Source organism: Solanum stenotomum, chromosome 5 (genome assembly GCF_019186545.1).
Source record: "Solanum stenotomum isolate F172 chromosome 5, ASM1918654v1, whole genome shotgun sequence".
Lineage (NCBI taxonomy): Eukaryota > Viridiplantae > Streptophyta > Magnoliopsida > Solanales > Solanaceae > Solanum > Solanum stenotomum.
The window spans coordinates 22,153,069-22,173,622 of NC_064286.1; the positions used below are offsets into that span (position 1 = coordinate 22,153,069).

The 20,554-nt window shown below is 30.8% G+C and overlaps 2 protein-coding genes across 2 annotated transcripts in view; one reads left to right on the forward strand and one right to left on the reverse strand.

Annotated features, from left to right (window-relative positions):
* The window catches only part of LOC125865077 (ferredoxin-1, chloroplastic), a 791,835-nt gene that overhangs the window by 454,287 nt on the left and 316,994 nt on the right, over nucleotides 1-20,554 (reverse strand). The window lies entirely within an intron of this gene.
* On the forward strand, nucleotides 5,171-7,210 carry LOC125863780 (uncharacterized). Its single transcript, XM_049543785.1, has 2 exons — nucleotides 5,171-6,147; nucleotides 6,211-7,210. The coding sequence occupies exons 1-2, from the start codon at nucleotides 5,171-5,173 to the stop codon at nucleotides 7,208-7,210; spliced, it is 1,977 nt and encodes a 658-aa protein (XP_049399742.1).

Sequence of the window (20,554 nt, forward strand, 5' to 3'; positions counted from 1 at the left end):
GGGGGATGGGGATTTGATTTTTATAGCAAACTTCAGAAGGGAAAATGATTTTCACCCCCTTTTTCTTCCAAAAAAAATTAAGAGAAAGTCATGATAAAATTTGGATCGATAAAATAGGTAATAGTGAATGTAACAATATATGTAAGTAAAGATAAATTTATTATTAAATGTTGGATTCTTTATAAAAATAACAATTGATATCTATCATTAAATATATCACTAAAGCTTAAATTCGGGGAAATATATTGATTTAGTGTTACATCGTTAAATTTACTTATTATTTCAACACTATACGCATCGAAAAATATAACTTCAATTGATAAATTTACCAACTATTCAAATATAAGTTAATATTTAATAATTTACCAATAAATTTTATCACAGTTGGTAATAGTTACTATCCAACTCAACATTCATATGTAATATTACCAACTAATAATTAATATGTTGGTATATTTTACCAATGGATTAATGATCAGTTGGTATATTACCAACTATTTTAATGATGTTAGTAATTTACTAACTACAATCTTTATTCGTTGGCAAAATTTCCAACTGATTGGATATTGGTTGGAAAGTTTACCAACAAATTCCATTTCATTACTAATTTACCAACACATTTGTATTTGGTTGGTAAATTTAGCAACACAATCTTGTCATCGGTAAATGTTTGGTTAGTAATTCGTTGGTAATATGTTAATAAATTATTTAAATAATTTTTTTGTCATATTTACCAACCGATATATACTTCGTTGGTAATATTACCAACAAAAGGTGTGTGTTAGCAATATTTCAGTTGGTAATCCATTGATATAAAGTTGCTAAATTTGGCGTCACTTTTTCCCACCTTATTTACCAACTAAAATACTTAGTTAGAAATATTTTGGTTGGTAATCTGTTAGAATTTCGTTGTTGAGTTTTAAAATATAATTCAGTTAGAAATATGTTGGTAATTTGTTAGTAGAATACTAGCCAACTTAAGTTATTAGTAAAATCTGTTGGCAATTTGGGGTTTTTTTGTAGTGTAAATTGTGATTGTCTGTTTATATTAATGATTTGGACAGGTCGTGTGATCCTACCACTACATTGTGGTTGTGTACTAATATTGCACATGTTCTTTTCTTATTAAGTATAAGATATCTTTCAGCGGCTGATACGAGACTTCAGTTAAGGGACACTTTATATCGAATCTAAGGGTGATCTACTCTTCCAGGCTTCCATGGGTTCATCTACTTCTTCTTATCCATATTTTTGGGCAAAGACATTAGACTATTAGGTTATGTTTTTTTATTAAGTTTTTGGGGTTGCATCCCAGTCTTGACTATCTATAGTTTTTGTATGATAACTTTCCGTCTCTAGGGGTTTATTTCTATAATGTTTGACTATTGATTGATTTTATGGAGATTCAATCCGTTAGTTGTTCTAAAAATTGTTGTCCTTCTAGTTTATATCATGACTTGGTTCAAATTATGGTGTGTTGGGATAATTTCGAATTAGTAGTTTATTCTCCTACAAGACTATTTATTGCGGGTGTCACTCAAGATTGTCTGGATCGTAACAAGGAGGGGTTGGGTTGGATTGGGGTGGGTGGGGGTAGAGAAGATGAGTGGGTGGGATGGGTGAAGAAGATGACTTGGTGGGGGGTGAGGTTTCTCTAAAACCACTTTTTTAGAAGTCATGCATTTCTTTTTTAATTATTATTTGAGTTTAAAATGCCACATGCCATTAAGTCAGTGACCACCTTTTTTCTACTCAAAAGTCATTATTTGAAAATTATTTTTGATATATACCATGTGTCTTTGTTTAATTCAACACTTTGACACATCATCGGTGAGTGTATTACACACACTTTGTATATTTGAGTGATTGTCAAAATAACATGGTAGAACCCTACTTGAGGTGTTTAAAATGAACAAACTTTATTTGAGATTTCTAAGTAAAAGTTAGTGCCAACTTTAAGGGACTACCGATGGATTCAGCCTAATTATATATATAACACCCCAGAAGCTAGTAGGCTAAAGTAGAGTTTGATGTGAGGGTTAGAGTCTTGAATAACTCCTCGTACTTAAAATGAGGGGTTTAGGGTTAGAACATCAAGGTACAACTCCTCAAGGACCAACCAAGGGCCTTTGAGGAGGACCTTAGTAAAACTGCCCAAAATAGTGACCTACGTGGGGACCTACGCCCCGTTGGTCCACCCACTCCCCGTGGGTGAGGGGTCGTGGGTCAAGGTCTCCAAAAACCAGGCTCCAGTAAACCCACCCACAGTTCACTAGCACCCCACGTGGGTCCATCCACAAACCGTGGTCGTGGGGTCATGGGTGGTCATCACCTGTAATCTGTTTCAAAGAATTAGTTAGGGGCACTTTAGGGTTTTCCAGAATTAATTAGTTATTAAGTGACATCATTTTACCCTAGTTTATACTAACTATATAAAGACTTTATACCCCTAAATTCATTGATGGTAGTTATTATTTCAACTCACTAAAAAGAACCCAATTCTCTCCTAGAAATCCTCTCTCTAGAAAGAAGAAGAAGAAGGAGAAGGAGAAGGAGGGAGGAGGAGGAGGATGAGGAGGGGGAGGAGGGGGAGGGGGGAAGGGGATGGGGAAGGGGAAGGGGAAGGGGAAGGAGAAGGGGAAGAGGAAGAGGAAGAAGAATGGTCAAGCTAGGTCAAATTCCTCCAATCTTCCAAGCTTTTTGGGGGATTTGTATCCAAGGTATGATAGCTTATTCACCCATGGATTATTTCATCCATGGAACCCCCTAGAATTCCCCAATTCAAGTTAGGGTTTCTTCAATGTTGTGGGTTATGATGTATGTTGATCCAATTGAGTGGATATTGATTGTTTATGATAGAATTAGTAGTGAACCATGTTATTATGATGAATTTACATGTTTCTATGCCTAACCCTAGTCTAATTGATGAAATTGAAGTAATGTGGGTTTATGCCTTAAGAAGTGAAATTGAGGATTACATGTTTTCTATGCCTAACCCTAGTCTAATTGATGAAATTGAAGTAATGTGGGTTTATGCCTTAAGAAGGGAAATTGAGGATTTAGAGATAATCTTCTAGGGTTGATAATATGTGTAGTAATTGCTTGAGAGTAAAAGCATGTAGACATGAATTGAATTAGATTAAAGTATATATGATGGATCATGATTAGTAATGCTTGAGATTTAGCCTTTATGATGCTTTGAGAGTAAGGCATGTAGTCATGAATGTTGATTACTAGGGTTTTGAAAGTAAAGTCAATAGGATGAATTATGTATGTTAAGGCTTTTAGAGTGAAGCTTACATGATAATGGTAGACTATTAGATAGAATTGTTGTGGAAGGACTTTACCCACCTAATCTACCTCATGAATGATTGAATATATGAAGTGATAGAATCACTTGAGTTATGATGATATCCATGTCTAATGTTAGAATTATAGATATGATGATTAAAGGAAAGTTTAGAAACCTTAAAGAGGTAAAGTATGAGATTATGCATGTTCTTATAGAACCTCTGTATATGCTTTATGAACACTTTGAGAGTAAAGTGTCTATGATTATGATATGTTGTTGTGTTGTTAAAAGGATATTCTCATATACACACTTAGGCATGAATATGATAGGATATTAAAGGTTCTCTCACATAGAATGATTCTAGGTTGAAAGTCTTGCTCACCTAAAATAAATCAAAGCATGTTTAGTTATGTTTTCTTGAAGTTTTGTTATGAAATCCCTTCATGAATAGCTTGACTTGGTAAGACAAGACCATCTCATGGTAGCTTGAGTATAAGACCTCATGGTAGCCTTGGATTGAGAAATCACACTCTTCCTAAGGGTAGCTTACACTAGCATCATAGAATGCTTGCATGGTAGCATGACTTGGTTAGGCCAAACCATTTCATTGGTAGCTAGGATGGAGCAATGATACCCTTCCTTGAATAGCTTGGACTTGCATGATAGTATGCTTTCAATGGTAGCTTGGTTTAGCATAATGTAGTTATGTTAGCAAGATGATTAGCTTGGTTTTATCAATAGTACCCTTTCTTGAATAGCCTGACTTTCATGATAGTATGCTTTCCATGGTAGCTTGGTCTAGCCTAATAGGGTGCTATTCCTTGGTAATCTAGAAATGATAAATAGTAATCATTTATGTATGATGACCTAAAGTGGTACTTAGTATGGGTGGGATTATGGGGTCTTATCCATGCATTGCACAAGTATGACTTGAAGTTACTTATGAAGTATCTCTCTTATATGTTGTTGCTTAGCTTGGATTGTTGCTATAGTTGCCTTCCTTGATATGTTTGACTAAAGGTGAAGATTCCCTTATCTATAAGAATTAAGCTAAGGATGAGATCCAAAGATGGTAAGTATGTTTATGATGGCCTAAAAGTGGTACTTATTGTGTGTGAAATTATGGGGTCTTATTCATGCATTGCACAAGTATGCTTTGAGGTTACTTAAGAAGTAGTTCTCTTATTTTATGAGGATCTAAGGATTTACTATGCTTATGAACATGATGTATTTCTTATGGTTATGGATTATGCCTTATGTTGACTAATGCTTATATTATGTCTATGTTGGAGATTATGCTTTCTAATAGGTTGTCATGTTTTTATGGTGTTATGCTAGAGCAAATGACAGAAATGGTCCCTAAACTATCCTAGTAGGTTTAAAATAGTCCTTTAACTATATAGTTGACGGATATGGTCCTTTAACTATTCACTTTTTTGTCAAGTTTGGTTTCCATCCACTTTTTATAAAAATCGTCAACAAACGTCGTCAATACACTCTCTCTCAATTTTCTTTTTCCCTCCTCTTTTCTTCATTGCTAAGTCAAGAAAACCCTAGATTCATTTCAGATTTGGCCATTAGTGAAAGCTCAAGACAATGATTCTACGATCAGAAGGTGGTACAGCTCCTCCGTATGGTAAGTTTTCTAGAGTTCAAGTTTTTATTTGTGAGAGATTTTGTTGTAGAAAAGAAAATATCAATTTTTAAAAAAAATTATTTTCGTTTATAGATTCTATACACGATGCCTTGAAAATCAGCATGAAAGTAACCCATGGTGGTTTTATGAAGCACCAACCTAAAAAACATTATTTTGGGGGTCGTGTCCAGTTCATTGACCATGTTGATGTTTCAGAAATAAAGTTATCTCAATTCAAGAATATGGCTGAGATATGTGGATATGATAATGAGTCAGTCGCATTTTGGCACAAATATGGTAGACTCGGTGAAAAAATGAGGCTTGTTTCAACTGATTTTGAAGCTAATTTAGTATTCAGAAACATCCCTCGAGATAGAGTAATTGAGGTTTACTTTGAACATTTAGATTCCTATATTGGAATGGATATCAGCAACAATGTTGAACAAAATAAAAAAGAGGGAAGGGCTGAATATTCTTCAAGTGATGATGATTTTGAAGACTCGGATAATGATTTGTCAGATGAACATGATATTTTAGAAAGGAGTGAAAATGGGACACGTGAATATGAAGTTAGCGAAACTGCGAGAAAAAAGATGGCTCATGAAGATGGAGATTCTGATTGTGTTAACTCTGAAGGGTTCAAGAGCCTAGAAAGTGATTCTAATTCAGATGGTATGAACTTAACTGTGTTCAACCCAAATACAGATGGGTTGTATCCTATCCTGGCACTTGAATTGATATTTAAAAGTAAAAAAGAGTTCAAGAATGCTGTGATAACTCATGAAGTCAGTCAAGGAAAGTATATAAAATGGCGCAAGAATGATAAGGAAAGGATACGAGCAGTTTGTGCAAAGCATCCAGATTGTGATTGGGAGATTATGGCTTCTAAAATGTATAGAGATTGTGCTTTTCAAGTAAAGACATACAATCCGATCCACAAGTGCAAAAATTGGAACCATGTTAACAAAACCATCACATCTTTGTTCATTGTTAGAAAATATCTTGATGCCATAAAAACAAACAGGAATTGGAAGATCTCTGAATTTAGAGATCATGTTAGTATTCAGTTAACAGCACATGTGACATTATCTAAATGTAGAAGGGCAAAAAAGAAGGCAATTGCAATGATCGATGGAGATATCTCTGATCAATTCAAGCTATTGTGGAACTATTGCAATGAAATAATGAGGACAAATCCAAATACTTCTGTTTATATGAAGTTGGTTTAAAATGAAGAATCCTGCAAGCCTGAAAGATTTCAGAGATTCTACATTTGTTTTAGTGCTTGCAAGGAAGGATTCAAGAGTGGTTGTAGAAAGATAGTAGGAGTGGATGGTTGTTGGCTCAAGGGTCCGATGTATGGGACTCAATTGTTAACTGCTGTTGGGCTTGATCCTAATAACAATATCTATCCGATAGCATATGCAGTTGTGGAGAAAGAAAATCGTGAGTCATGGGCATGGTTTTTGGATCATCTAAAGCTTGACTTGGAGATCGATGATGGAGCTCATTGGACCTTCATGTCAGACAAGCAAAAAGGTCTGATAGAAGCATTTAATGATATATTACCTTTGGTCGCTCATAGATTTTGTGTTAGACACTTGCATAGTAATTTCAAAAGGGCCGGATTTTGTGGTGACACACTAAGAAATGCACTTTGGAAAGCTGCTAGTGCGACAACAGTAAGGTGGTTTGGTGAACGCATGGTTGAAATATTTTATTTGGATCCCGAAGCTGCTATTTGGTTGAGAGATAAGTCACCTAGTGAATGGTCTAAATCTCACTTCTCCGAAGATGCAAAATGTGATACCTTAGTAAATAACATATGTGAATGTTTTAATAACATGATATTGGATGCAAGAGATAAGCCTATTATTACTCTTCTGGAGAAAATTCGGTATATGCTCATGACAAGAATGCAAGAAAATAGGGATAAATCTGTCAAGTGGAGTTCTGATGATATTTGCCCCAGAATTAAAAATGTATTATGCAAAAGTCAAGTTGCTGCTGCTGAATATATTCCTAGAAAATCAAATGAGTGGAACTATGAGCTTATAGGAGCTAGCATAACTGACATTTGGGCCGTAGATTTGTTAAACCGAAAATGTAGTTGTAGAAAATGGAATTTGACAAGGCTACCTTGTAAATATGCTATATCAGCAATTTGGGCTAAAAATGATGAAATCAGTTCGTATATTAATGATTGTTATAAGGTGGAAACTTATAGAAGGATCTATGAATTTGCTATTCTTCCTATGAATGGTCAAAGTATGTGGCCGTAACATGAGAATATTCCTCCTTTGCCTCCCAGAGTAGTAAGACAAAGTACTAAAGGGAGAAAACAAAAGAAGAGAAGAAAAGAATCAGATGAAGTGGGCGCGAGTAGGACAAAAGAGAAGAGGAAGCAAAAATATTTAGGATGTAGTAGATGCCACAAGCTTGGACATAACACAAGAACTTGCAAGTATAATTTGTTGCAGACAGAGTCTCAAAATGTGTCTCCACTATATCATGAATCATCTTCATCATGTGCTCCTACAAAACTACCAGTACTTTTTCTTTTATCTATAGCGTATGTCACTTACTTTATTATATTAAATTTGTGTAAACGCTTCCACTAATTCATTATACTTCACAGGTTAGAAGAGCTGCAGAGAGTCAAGCTAATTTCAACTCAACAAAGTGACGTGCTCTCGTGATTGATGTAGTTTGGCGACATTTGACTTATGGTGCAAATTTACATTTGAGTGATAATTTTATGTGATTAGTTGTTTTTTTGTTGTTTTATGTTATTTTCTTTACCTGATCATTGTAGTGTTTTTTGATGTTGTTTTTGTGCAGTTTAGGGTAGCTTGGTGATGTTTTTTGGTGCAGTTTGTCGCAGTTTCTATGCTAGTTTTTGTGCAGCTTGGTGCTGATTTTTGGTGGTTGGGTGTTGCTGTCTGTGCAGTAGTTTGGTGACGTTTTTGGAGCTGTGTTTTGTGCAGTTTGGTGCTGGTTTTTGGTGGTTGATGCTGCTGTTTGTGCAGCAGTTTGGTGACTTTTTGGAGCTGTATGTGCAGCAGTTTGGTGACGTTTGGGAGCTGTTTTTGTGCAATTTGGTACTGAATTTTGGTAGTCTGATGCAGCAGTTTGGTACTGATTTTTTGGTGGTTTGATGCTGCTGTCTAGTGATGTGTTATGTATAGTTTGGTGCTGATTAAGCAGTTTTCTGCTGGTTTTTTTGGGTGTTCTGGTGCTGCAAATCGATCAAAGTTTGATAGCTGCTATTTTTTATTGTAGTTTAAGTTATTTTCTGCACAACAATTGTTGAAAACAGAGCACTATAGTTCAATTTAGTTGCTGATTTTTGAATTTTTCTGCAATTTTATGCAGTTTCATTGATGTAATGATCGACTATTAACATGAAAATAGAATCGTATTTTTGCTCACAATAGTTTCTCAATTGTGTTCGCTACTTTGCATTTTGCTTTAACTCGCATGAAATAACGACCAACGACTTAATTGCAATAAGACAATACATAAAAGAATTGAAAAAAAAGTGATAAAATGGACAAAAGAAATGACAAAAAAGAAAGTCAATGGAGAAGGATTGGAAAAAAGAAAGTGAGGGAACAATGAGATAATGAAGAAAAAGAGGTGGAAAAAAGAAAGAAGACAGATTGACTTAACAGATTTTAACTAACAGTTTTTTTAAAATGTGGATGGAAACCAAACTTGACAAAAGGGTGGATAGTTAAAGGACCATATCCGTCAACTGTATAGTTAAGGGACTATTTTAGACCTACTAGGATAGTTTAGGGACCATTTATGTCATTTGCTCTATTGTGCTAGCTATCATATTTAGTACATTTTGTACTAATGCATACTCTTGCCTACATTCTTATCAAATCTAGGGTCTGACGATATTGAGTTCTATCCCCGTGGCTAGGTTCATAGTATAGCAAGGATTGAGGACTTGGTGAGTCCTCATAGCATCGAGGATTTGATTACCTTTCCTTTTGATGTCTTTCTTTTATGTTGCGAACTATTGTATGGACTGTGTCCAAAGATATTCATGTTCTAGATGGTTTGAGACAAATGTAATAGACTTCCACTTTGCTTTTATAAAAGACTTCAATTGTATGAAAAATGTTTTAAAATTTCCACACTTTTCTATTATCTTATGTTATGATATGCTAAGTGGCTTACATGAAATCCTTCGGGGTTCTATGTGCCATGTTACATCTAGGGTGTACCCCTGGGTCGTGACAATATAAACTACAATATATGCAAAAAATTAATATTAAATTGAACAAATATATTGTGGAGGTTATATACCCCACAAAAGAAGCATTTTAAAAATAATTACCATAGGTTATAAACCCCCAACAGAATGAAGTAGAATTATTTGCTAAAAAAGATAACGGGGATTGAAACTGCCGCAAATTGTTATGGGGATCGCTTAAAACTTTAAGGGGGGGCACCGATGGGTTCATCCTATATAAACTACAATCTATTCAAAATTTAATAATAAATTGAACAAAAATATTGTGGAGGTTATATCCTCACAAAAGAAGCACTTTAAAAATAGTTTTCATACATTATAAACCCCCCCCCCNCCCCCCCCCCCCCATCCCATAGAATGAAGTAGAATTATTTGCTAAAAAGATAATGGGGGTTGAAACTGCTGCAATTATTACTGTGGTCGCTTAAAATTGCTGCAAATTAATTGCGGCACTTATAACAATAAGTGCCAAGAAAACCGTTGTGTACATCAACTAGTGGGGGCTTTAAACCCTGCAATTTGTAACTTTGACCCCCACAAATTGACTCTTATTTGTAGTAAGTAAATTTCAGTCGTGGTTCATCCTACTCTTCCGCTTTTGCTTCTACTATGTGAAGAAAAAGTAAATTTTCTTTATGGGTTACGTATGTTATTTGATTAGATTTAGATTAACATTTTATGTAATCTTACACTTTCAATTAATGAAAACACCAAACTTCATTTACTTAATTGGCTTTGTTAGGACATAGAATTTTTTTTGTTTTGCATATGTGCTTTGAATTCTCTACAATAATTAATATATTTTTCATAATAAAGTATCAAGTTTTTATTGTTGGAAAATATATATATACCAAGAACACAAAAATATATGAAGAAGAACACAATGATGAATGTTTTACAATATGAACAACGAACACATAATCGAAGGTTTGAAACATGTGTGAATGCTAGATATGTGTTCCCTCTCCTTTGTGAGATCACTATGGAATTGCCTTTTCAATAGTGTTAGGAGATATAATAGGCCTATGCATTTATGCACTAAGCAAATAATGAATAAATTTTATTAGAAAGCAAGAGCTTGAAATTGATCTTTTTGTAGAAGAAAATAATTCTTTGGAGAATGTTGCAAAGAAAGATACTCTGCAAAGGTTGAGTTGGAGTTTGATGAAGTTGACTTTAATTAGAATTGGTAATAACCGAACAATGAAAGGACACAACCCTTTTATTTAAAAGACACTGCTTCATTTTAAATTTTTATTATTAATTTTATTTGAACAATTGCAACATCATCTACCTCCTCATGAAGATTCCCAAAGACAGTTAATACAAGTCGTAGTGTATGAAATATCCACTTATTAAGCGACGAGAATCAGGACAACGTCCTCAATTCGAGTCACAAAAAGCAACCAAGTCGAAAGATGAAGATAAAGAGAGAAAAATCCCCATTTCAGGATCGAGTAAGAGATATTGAAGACAACGCAAAACAACATCAAGATGAGGTTGTCGAGGTGTTTGCGTGACCTGACTTAAATGTTGGACTTCAAATGAGAGATATGGTCGGGTGTGGGTAAGGAAATTAAGTTTTCCCAATAACATTCTAGAAAGAGTTGGATTTGGGAGAAGATCACCATCATCCATACGCAATCGTGAAGATGAATCAAAACAGCAAGATACAAGTGCTTACCTTTCCTTAACAAGTGTAGTTACTAGTGCAAAAATGTCAAGACTATCGAGCTCATCCCAGAGCCTCTTCAGCTTGGTGTAGTAAGCAACAACGTCCAAGTTTCCTTAAACTAACTCACTGATTTGTTTTTGTAGATGGATAGAGTTGAAGTCCATGCTTTGTCCAAACCTCTCCTCAAACTCCTCCCAGATCTCCTTAGCATTCCTAGAGTATAGAACGCTCTTTGTATCTCAAGGAGAGTTTAAGAGCCATGAAATTACCACATCATTACACCGAGACCAAGAATTCAAGGATTCTGGCGAGGTTATAGATCTGATGATAGATCTATCAATGAAGCCTATTTTGTTCTTGGCTGACAAGGCAATGAGGATTCCCCTGCGCCAACCACCATATCCCTTTCCATCAAATATGGTATTGACTAAAGCCATATTAGGTGTCACGACCCAAAATCATAAGTCGTGATGGGACCTATGTTCCCAACTGATAGGTAAGCCAACCCAATAAGTTAATCAATTCAACTTAAAATATGGAAAAGTAAATAGCAAGCAAATATATTACATACTATGTTTTTTAAATGCGGAAAAATTGAAATATCACCCCAAGATTCAGTGTCATAAGTACAAAAACTTCTACAATATGATACAAGTCCAAAATAAAAGGACAAGTCTAAACGTAAAAAAAATACTCTGTTTGAATACTAAGACAACAAAATAGATTAAGAGATAAATGAAGGGGTGGGTTGCAGAATAGCCAAGCAATTCACCACAACTTCAAGATGATCCAAACTCAAAATCAAAGCTCCATGAGATGCGCTTGTACTAGCAACCTAATCTGCACCACAAAAGAGTGCAATAAGTGTAGTATGAGTACGAAATCATGTGTACCCAGTATATCTCATAGATCGACAGCGAAGACGTATTGACATGAGTATATATGAAAATAATCCTTTAATTTTACAAGTCCACATTATACTTATCAACCATGTTTTCATCAATAGGGATAATCAAATGTCATGTAATGTCCAACATCAATAAAGCACATACTCAAACAAGAATAAATGATGTAATGAGATGCAATGCAATACGACACTATGAAATGATATGTCTCAAATGACAAGTACTCTTTCAACCGTATATACATGATACTCCTCGGAATTACATCAATAGTTCATGACCCATGGCGGACTCACGAGGTTTAATTATATACCGACACGGATGATCTCCACGTGTATGTGTGGACAATCTCAATGCATTATCATAAAATAAAATAATTTCCAGCACGGACGATCTCCACGTGCCAAACTTATTATAATAAAATCTCACAATCCCCAACACGCACGATCTCCACATGCCCAACTTATACTTAATCTCATGTCAATGCATGTGCACAATATGATTTCAATGAAAGGAGGTGATGATGCATTTCAATCAATCAAATATCCAGTATGATAGATAATCACCTCAACAATCACAAATATACGGGTTCAATAAAGAAATAAAATCACACAAAAAAAATCAAGTCATTAATACATCTATTAATGTCCGTATGCTTTGGCATTTTCAGATTACAATCTGTCATTCTATAGTAATAAAATTTCCCTTTATAACACATGTACTCGTACCAATGCCCGTCACACCATTAGTATGAGATCCCCATCTTTCACCCTTACCCATTGTCTATTCCATTTTTAATCTTTAATTAGAAAAACGCCCTTCAACGAAGTGTGAAAGTCTTAACATACCTCGAATGCTTAACATATGTCACGAATCCTCAAAATCTTGCATTTCCCTTTCATAAAGCTTCAACGCGCTTTCAATCTATCAAATATATAATCCTCATAAAAATACGAATCTAATGACACCCATATTATTATATTTTGTTTCGGCTATAAAAGTCGGGTCAAAAAGTCATTCCGAGCCACCAAATTTGAATCTGAATTCTTTTTCAGATTATATTCACTCATGATAAAATAAACATGCACGCAAAATATCAGGTAAAACGGATCATTATTCGACCCCCAAATCTATATTTTGTTATAAGAATCCCGTGGCTATATTTTCTTAATTCAGTACAAATCTTACACGTTTTACCCTAAAATTTGTTCATAATGACATAAAAATTTAATAGAAAGTACGAAAATTATTACCTTAACATTTTGGGATGAAATTCATAATTTCCTCTTCTCTTTTTCCTTTTCTTTTCTCCCTTTCTTTTCTTCTTTCTTCACTGCGTATTTCTTTCTTTCGCAACTTCTGCTTATGCGTGCAGACCTCTTTTGGGCTGCACTTTTTCCCTTATTATTGTTATTATTATTATTTTTATTTATTATCATTATTATTATTATTGCTATTATTATTATTATTATTATTATTATTATTATTATTATTATACCTTTTTGGGCTTGACCCCTTTTTTAATTATCCTTTTCTATAATTATTAACAATAAAATAATCCTTTATTCAATCTGAAAATCATGTCACTCATTCTTACAAGTCATAAATTATTTATAAAAGCTACTAAAACGGTTGAACTAAAAATAAGGGTAAAATTCATAAAATGACTAAGAGAGTCGTTACATCAGGATAATCAGATGTGTGAATGTAAAAAGGATGACTAGAGTCGATCATTATTTTTTAGATGAATCTTTATGACTAAGACAACACCATCCAATCATTGAGGGTTTTTAGTACTAGTATCAACCATAGTAAAGAACCAGGGATTGAGATGAAATAACAGAAGAGAAAAAAAAGGAAGACTATGATCATATTCCTATTGCTTTGATACCATATTAAAAGAAAGAATGAACAAATTGAGATGATTGAAGTTTATGTGTATTTCTTCGTATGTGTACAAGATTATTTATACACATACCATGAATACAAAAAAGTAGATCATATATGTACACTTGTATGTATCCTAGAAGATATAAAATAATAATCCTAACAAACACTGCATTTAATAAGGAAAAGGAATAAAAAGAATCCAAAATCTACTGAAACTATTGACATTATCATTCTTCTAGGAGACTTCCAAGTAGGACTCTTGACATCTGTTGAATTTGAGCAATCAGTATTATCTCAGATCAAAGAGCTGAGATTCGATCAAGATAATAAAAAATTCAACTGTAATGATATAGAGATAGATATATGTTCTTCATGTTCCTTTGACTTGGCAAAAGACTTCGACATCACTAATGTCTTATTTCCTTTGAGTTGAAGCTGAGAATGACTATTAGAATTAATTGAAGAATATGATTTTCCAACACAACTTAATCGATTAAATTCAAATATATAGGTGATTAGCAGTGAATTGCAGTTTCAAAATTATATTATTGTTGTACATGTGGCAGAAGCTGGAGATCCTTCCAATTGTTGAAGGCGGCGACAAAAAATTTCAGAAACAACAAACGCACAAAAACAATTCCTTTTGGTATTAGGTTTCTCAATTATTTTTGGACTCAATTATTTGATTTAGGGTATTTTGCATCTATAAATAGTCCATAAAACAATTATTTCACAATCTATCTATATATAAAAGGAGAAGAAAAAAAACATATGTGCCAGCATCACAAAATTTAGAGATATATTAAATAAAAACACAATTTAAAAAACAAAAACAGTTCAAAATAAAACATAAATTTGAAACATTTTTTTAAATCTATTTACGTTAACAAACTAATTGTATAACTTCCTGCGTTATTTAAAAAGAAAAAAATATATATACTATGGACAAAATCCAACTTTTACCACTTGGAAATTTTAAAGAGTTAAAATTAAATTTAGCGTTATTCTTTTAAAAAAGAAGAAGATAATACTAAAAAACCAGATGTTTTTAATATATATATATATATATATATATGTATGTATATTATGTTAACTTATATTGTATTTTAAAAATAAAATGATTTCAAAAAAAAATATAAGATAAATTATTAGAATTATTTATTAAATAATACACAGTTATTACAAACAATGATTACTACCTTTTCGTATTATTTTTTTAATCTTTAAAAAAATAAAAACAAAAAAAAAATGTAAGATTTTCTTGATACATTCTAAAATAATTTTAAAAATAAGACAATTTCAAAAAAATATTTAAATTATAAGTTAAATTATTAGAATTATTTTTGAATAATACACAATTATTAAGAACAGTAGTTACTTCTTTTTCTGTATTTTTTAAATCTTTTAAAAAGAAAAACAAAAGAACACAAAAATATAAGATTTTGTTAGTTAAAGAACTAACTAACAAATATACATAAAACACAATTCCTTCTTCGTTCTCCTTTTAATATGAAAATGTATATATTTTTTAAATGCCTATATAATTGATTTAAAATTCAAATTTTAAAAGATGGATAACTAATCTTATCTCTAAAAGATACTTTCAAATTTTAAAAGATGGATAACTAATCTTATCCCTAAAAGATACTTAACCCACACTTTTTGAGGGAAAAAACTACCCTTAACAGCTAATTCCATCTTTTTAAAAACCTATTCACACCATAATTTTCTTATTGTCTTATATTTATTCAACCTCTTAACATAATAACTTTATTACTTTTCAAGATGCTCTTTTAGATCTTATAATTTCTTTTCTAATAGTTATATGCATATAATATATGTTGCATATCGGAACAATACGAATAGCCCAAATTAGGATGGGAACATCCTTTCCAAGTCAATGTGGTGCATACCTAGCGAGTTTGGATTGATGTTGATTCTCTTTTTCTTTTTTTAAGCAATTGCACATATAGTTCTTCTTCTTTATTCACAATTTAGAATTATTATTCAATTTATATTTTAGTATTTAAATTGTTATTAAGTAGTTAGTTGTTCTATCCAAATTAGCATGTATATGTCTGTTTTACTTCATTTTTTATGAACTAATAAATGTATTTGTATTGGACGCATTTGTTCAGGTAGGAGAAATGTGAAACAAGACTATATGGAAAAGGTTTGTTTTTCTATTTTACATTTTATGTCGAAATTTTTTCGNCTAAAAGATACTTTCAAATTTTAAAAGATGGATAACTAATCTTATCCCTAAAAGATACTTAACCCACACTTTTTGAGGGAAAAAACTACCCTTAACAGCTAATTCCATCTTTTTAAAAACCTATTCACACCATAATTTTCTTATTGTCTTATATTTATTCAACCTCTTAACATAATAACTTTATTGCTTTTCAAGATGCTCTTTCAGATCTTATAATTTCTTTTCTAATAGTTCTTTCGTTTCTGCCAATGAGTCTTTATGGTTTGAAGTGAAGAGTTATATGCATATAATATTTGTTGCATATCGGAACAATACGAATAGCCCAAATTAGGATGTGAACATCCTTTCCAAGTCAATGTGGTGCATACCTAGCGAGTTTGGATTGATGTTGATTCTCTTTTTCTTTTTTTAAGAAATTGCACATATAGTTCTTCTTCTTTATTCACAATTTAGAATTATTATTCAATTTATATTTTAGTATTTAAATTGTTATTAAGTAGTTAGTTGTTCTATCCAAATTACCATGTATATGTCTGTTTTACTTCATTTTTTATGAACTAATAAATGTATTTGTATTGGACGCATTTGTTCAGGTAGGAGAAATGTGAAACAAGACTATATGGAAAAGGTTTGTTTTTCTATTTTACATTTTATGTCGAAATTTTTTCGATTTCAAATTTTATAAATGCACTTAAAGTTAACTTATCAAACTTCGGAAGAAAAGATCTCAATTTTAATAAATTGATAGCATAATATCACTTATGAATTGTACTCTATTATTTAAGTTAAAGTAATTTTTTTCTTTTTCTAATTATATGGTGATTATATATATATATATATAAAGCTGAATAGAAGAGATGTAGATTTGATATCAAATACACGATTAAATATTGTGTTTTAAAGGAAGAACACACAAACAAGAGGAAATTAATGAAGGGTAAATGAAAAAATTAGTCAAGAATTCTTAAAACAAGACTTACTTTTGAATTCTTAATACAACTAAAAAATGGACTACATGAAAACTTCAAAAAAAAATTACTTCATTTTCTTCTACTTTTTTACACTTAATGTTTAGTTCAATTTAAGACATTTGAATTCATAAATTATGGGATGACTTAATTAATTCATGCAAATTTATTTGATTAATTTACAAATTGTACATGTTAAAAAATAGTGTGGTGTGTATACTGTCATTTCTTAAATTTATTTTCTTCAGTTCTAATGTAGTATGAGTTAAGTTTTACGTTTTCATAATATTTTCTAAATAAAATTGTAGTTGTAATATTAAATAGATACCGTTTCTTAGTACTTCTTTTGATAAAGTAGAGTTAATGAGTAAATAATAGATGATTAATAATACCAAAAAATATTTAAATAAAATGTTTTAGAATTTAGCACAAAAATTACAAATATGCAACTCTAAATCTTATGAAATTTAATTAGTTTTAAAAAGAAGTACAACAAAATAAATTTCATAATAGAATATTGTAAAAATTAACTGTACATTGTAAACTAATATTTTATTAGATTATTTGTATAATATGTAAAGTGGGATTAGTTCGTATTATGTTAACTTATAATGTATTAAGTGGACTTTATCGGAAGATTACATATAAGAAGTTCTATGCATAATAATTTGATTAGTTATAAAAGAGAGGTACAACAAAAATAAATTTCAGAATATTGTAAAAATTAACTGTACATTGTAAACTAATATTTTATTGGATTATTTGTATAATATGTAAAGTGGGATTATTTTGTATTAAGTTAACTTATAATGTATTTAAGTGGACTTTAACCGAAGATTAAATATAAGAAGTTCTATGCATATTTTTATTTATTATATACACTTTTGTTTTATGCGTATTAAATAATTTTAAGAATTAACTGTACATTGTAAACTATATATTTTATTACATTATTTGTATAATATGTAAAGTAGGATTAGTTTGTATTATGTTAACTTATGATGTATTTAAGTGGACTTTAACTGAAGATTACATACAGGTAGCTCTATGCATATTTTTATTTATTATATACACTTTTGTTTTATGTGTATTAAATAATTTTAAAATTATTATTAACAAACTTAAACAGTGAAAAAATCAAAGGAATAGAATGAAAGAGCATAAATAAATAAAATTTTAAATCAAAAGAAAATTATATACTTATCAACATCGAAAGGAAGGTTATAAATAACATTCTGGAGTCAAGTGACAAAATAATAAAAAGTCACTCAATAATAAAATGTTATTTTGAATTTTATTGTTTTTAAATTAATATAGCGACATTAGGTGATAGTATTTAATTGTAAATCTATATGTTTGTATATATTTAAGAAATTAATTAAGAAAAACAAAAAATTTGCTATAAAAATATTAAGTTCGACGAACTCATATATGTTTTAGTTTGCTTGTGATAAACTAAGCACATATTTTTAAACAGTGGTAGTATCTACAACATGGTAAAAGAAGAGTAACAGACCATGATACCTGTTTGGCAGAGCAGACAAAAAGTACTTATTTTTAAGAATACTTTTAATAAAATAGCTTTTCAGAAAAATGCTTTCGAAACAATAATCATTTTTAATTGACTAAATTCATTTGAAAATTACTTTTGTTTGTTTGGTTAATCTTTTTTAAACAGTGAATTTGAAGACAAATTACAAAAAACATGTATTAATATACTTTTAATGTAATAAGAAATATCAAATAAAATAAATTTAATAGTCATTCTACAAATTAAATTATAAAATAATAATAAAGATTTTTTTAAGATGTAAAATTAAGGATACAATTCTAAAATGAAATGAAATTAAACTTATGAGATATGTTAATTAATTAACAAGGGATATATTGATAAATATGTATAAATACTTTTGTTACTTTTGTCTTGATCTTTTGTTTTTTTATTTTCTTATTATTACTTATGCTTCTGAATTTTTTTAAGAAGGAGAAACTTTGAAGTTCTTCCAATCACAAAAATAAATAAAAAATTCTTCTATTTAAAAGTAGTTTTACGGATTGTACAAATAATTTATTTTTTATGAAAAAAAAGAAAGACGTAATTTTAACTTTTAACCGCTTGGCCAAACAAATTCTAAATCAAATGACAAACTAATACAAAAATCTTCTACAAATGTTATAATTGTAATTATTGAAATACTGAATATATATAAATACAATTAAAAAATAAGAAATAAAAAAATATTGAATGACTATATAATTGCAGCATTTATATTTTATGTCTAATGTTCGTGTAGTAATTTGATCACATTTGAATTTTGCAAGAATTTGAGCTATATGCGCTTATACAGTTCTTCGATCATAAAATATAATACAATTAAAATATAAAATATTAGATGATGATCTAATTATTATTGAACATTTCGTATCTATTACCCATTTAATTCTATATAGGTAATTCAAGTAAGATTTGATGCTCCTTACAACTTAAAATTTCATGATAAATTGGGTCATAGTTGATACACTAATTTAAATGATACAAGTGTATGCTATATATTCGAGTATAAATATAACGTAATTATTTTTATTAATATTATCCGCGCATCACACGAGTACGTATACTAGTATAAAACATAAAACCAAGAACCCACAACTTAGAACACATAACGTAGAACTTAGAGCTTGATAACTTAGGAACTTTGGAAGAGCCGCCGTGGAGGCCAAAAAACTTTGATTTATTCTTTCTTATCCTTTAATATTTATTTGTATTAGTGATTGTTGAAAGATATTATAGTTATTGTTCTTAAATTTTAATAATTAACACAATCATGTTTATTTTTATAAAATTTGATTGTGTTTTTGAGACAATTTGTAGCTAATTTCATAACTAGGGCTGTGGGAATCGTGATGAATTATTGAAGTAAGTTAATGTAAAAAATGATTCTTGAATGATTTTATGTATGTATTATTTTTCTCTTCGCTTTGATTGCTTTTTATCGAGGGCCCACATTAGAACTCGTCTTATTCCTACTTGCTTGATCAAGGGGGTAAAAATAGGAAAATAGATTATACAATGAGATTTGAGGCTATTAACCCTCATCTAATATCTTGAACGGACCATAGATATCTAATTTGAGATCAAATGTAAGAACTAGTAAAACATACACCCATAGACGAATCAAGTTACATGATGAAATTCACTTATTTAGGTGACCATCCACTTATGTGATAAATAACTTACCGATCTTGCATGCTAAGAACTAAAATAAATCACTAATATAATACTTTTGCTGAGTTATGAAATCATGGGGAACATATACCTAGTTACTTCTAAAAATCTAAGAGATAAGTGTCAAAACATACCTAAACTATTTTTCTTTAGTTTCATACATAAACTATTGAGAGCGTCAGTTTCATATCTAAAGTAAAACACACCTTAGTGGTGTGTGTAATACACTCTCTTTTTTATTTGCAAAAATATTGACACATGGCATTCCACATGGATAAAATATTCCACCTTGATAAAAATAAAATAAACTATTAATACCAGTTAAAAGCTAAAGATTAAAGTATTATCATCCAAAAAAAAATATTTTTTTTAAAAATAATTATTTTTAAAAAATAAAATTTAAAATAATGACAACTAAAAAAGTAAATTAAGGTCTCTCTATAAGGTTTGGATTTAGGCCACCAAACTCGTTGAGACACAACC

What these genes read in the sequence shown, in the direction of transcription:
- LOC125863780 (XM_049543785.1), top strand. Translation starts at nt 5,171, where the DNA reads ATGGCTGAGATATGTGGATATGATAATGAGTCAGTCGCATTTTGGCAC. An exon ending in AATACTTCTGTTTATATGAA is followed by an intron (nt 6,148 to 6,210) that starts GTTGGTTTAAAA and finishes CATTTGTTTTAG; the next exon opens with TGCTTGCAAGGAAGGATTCA.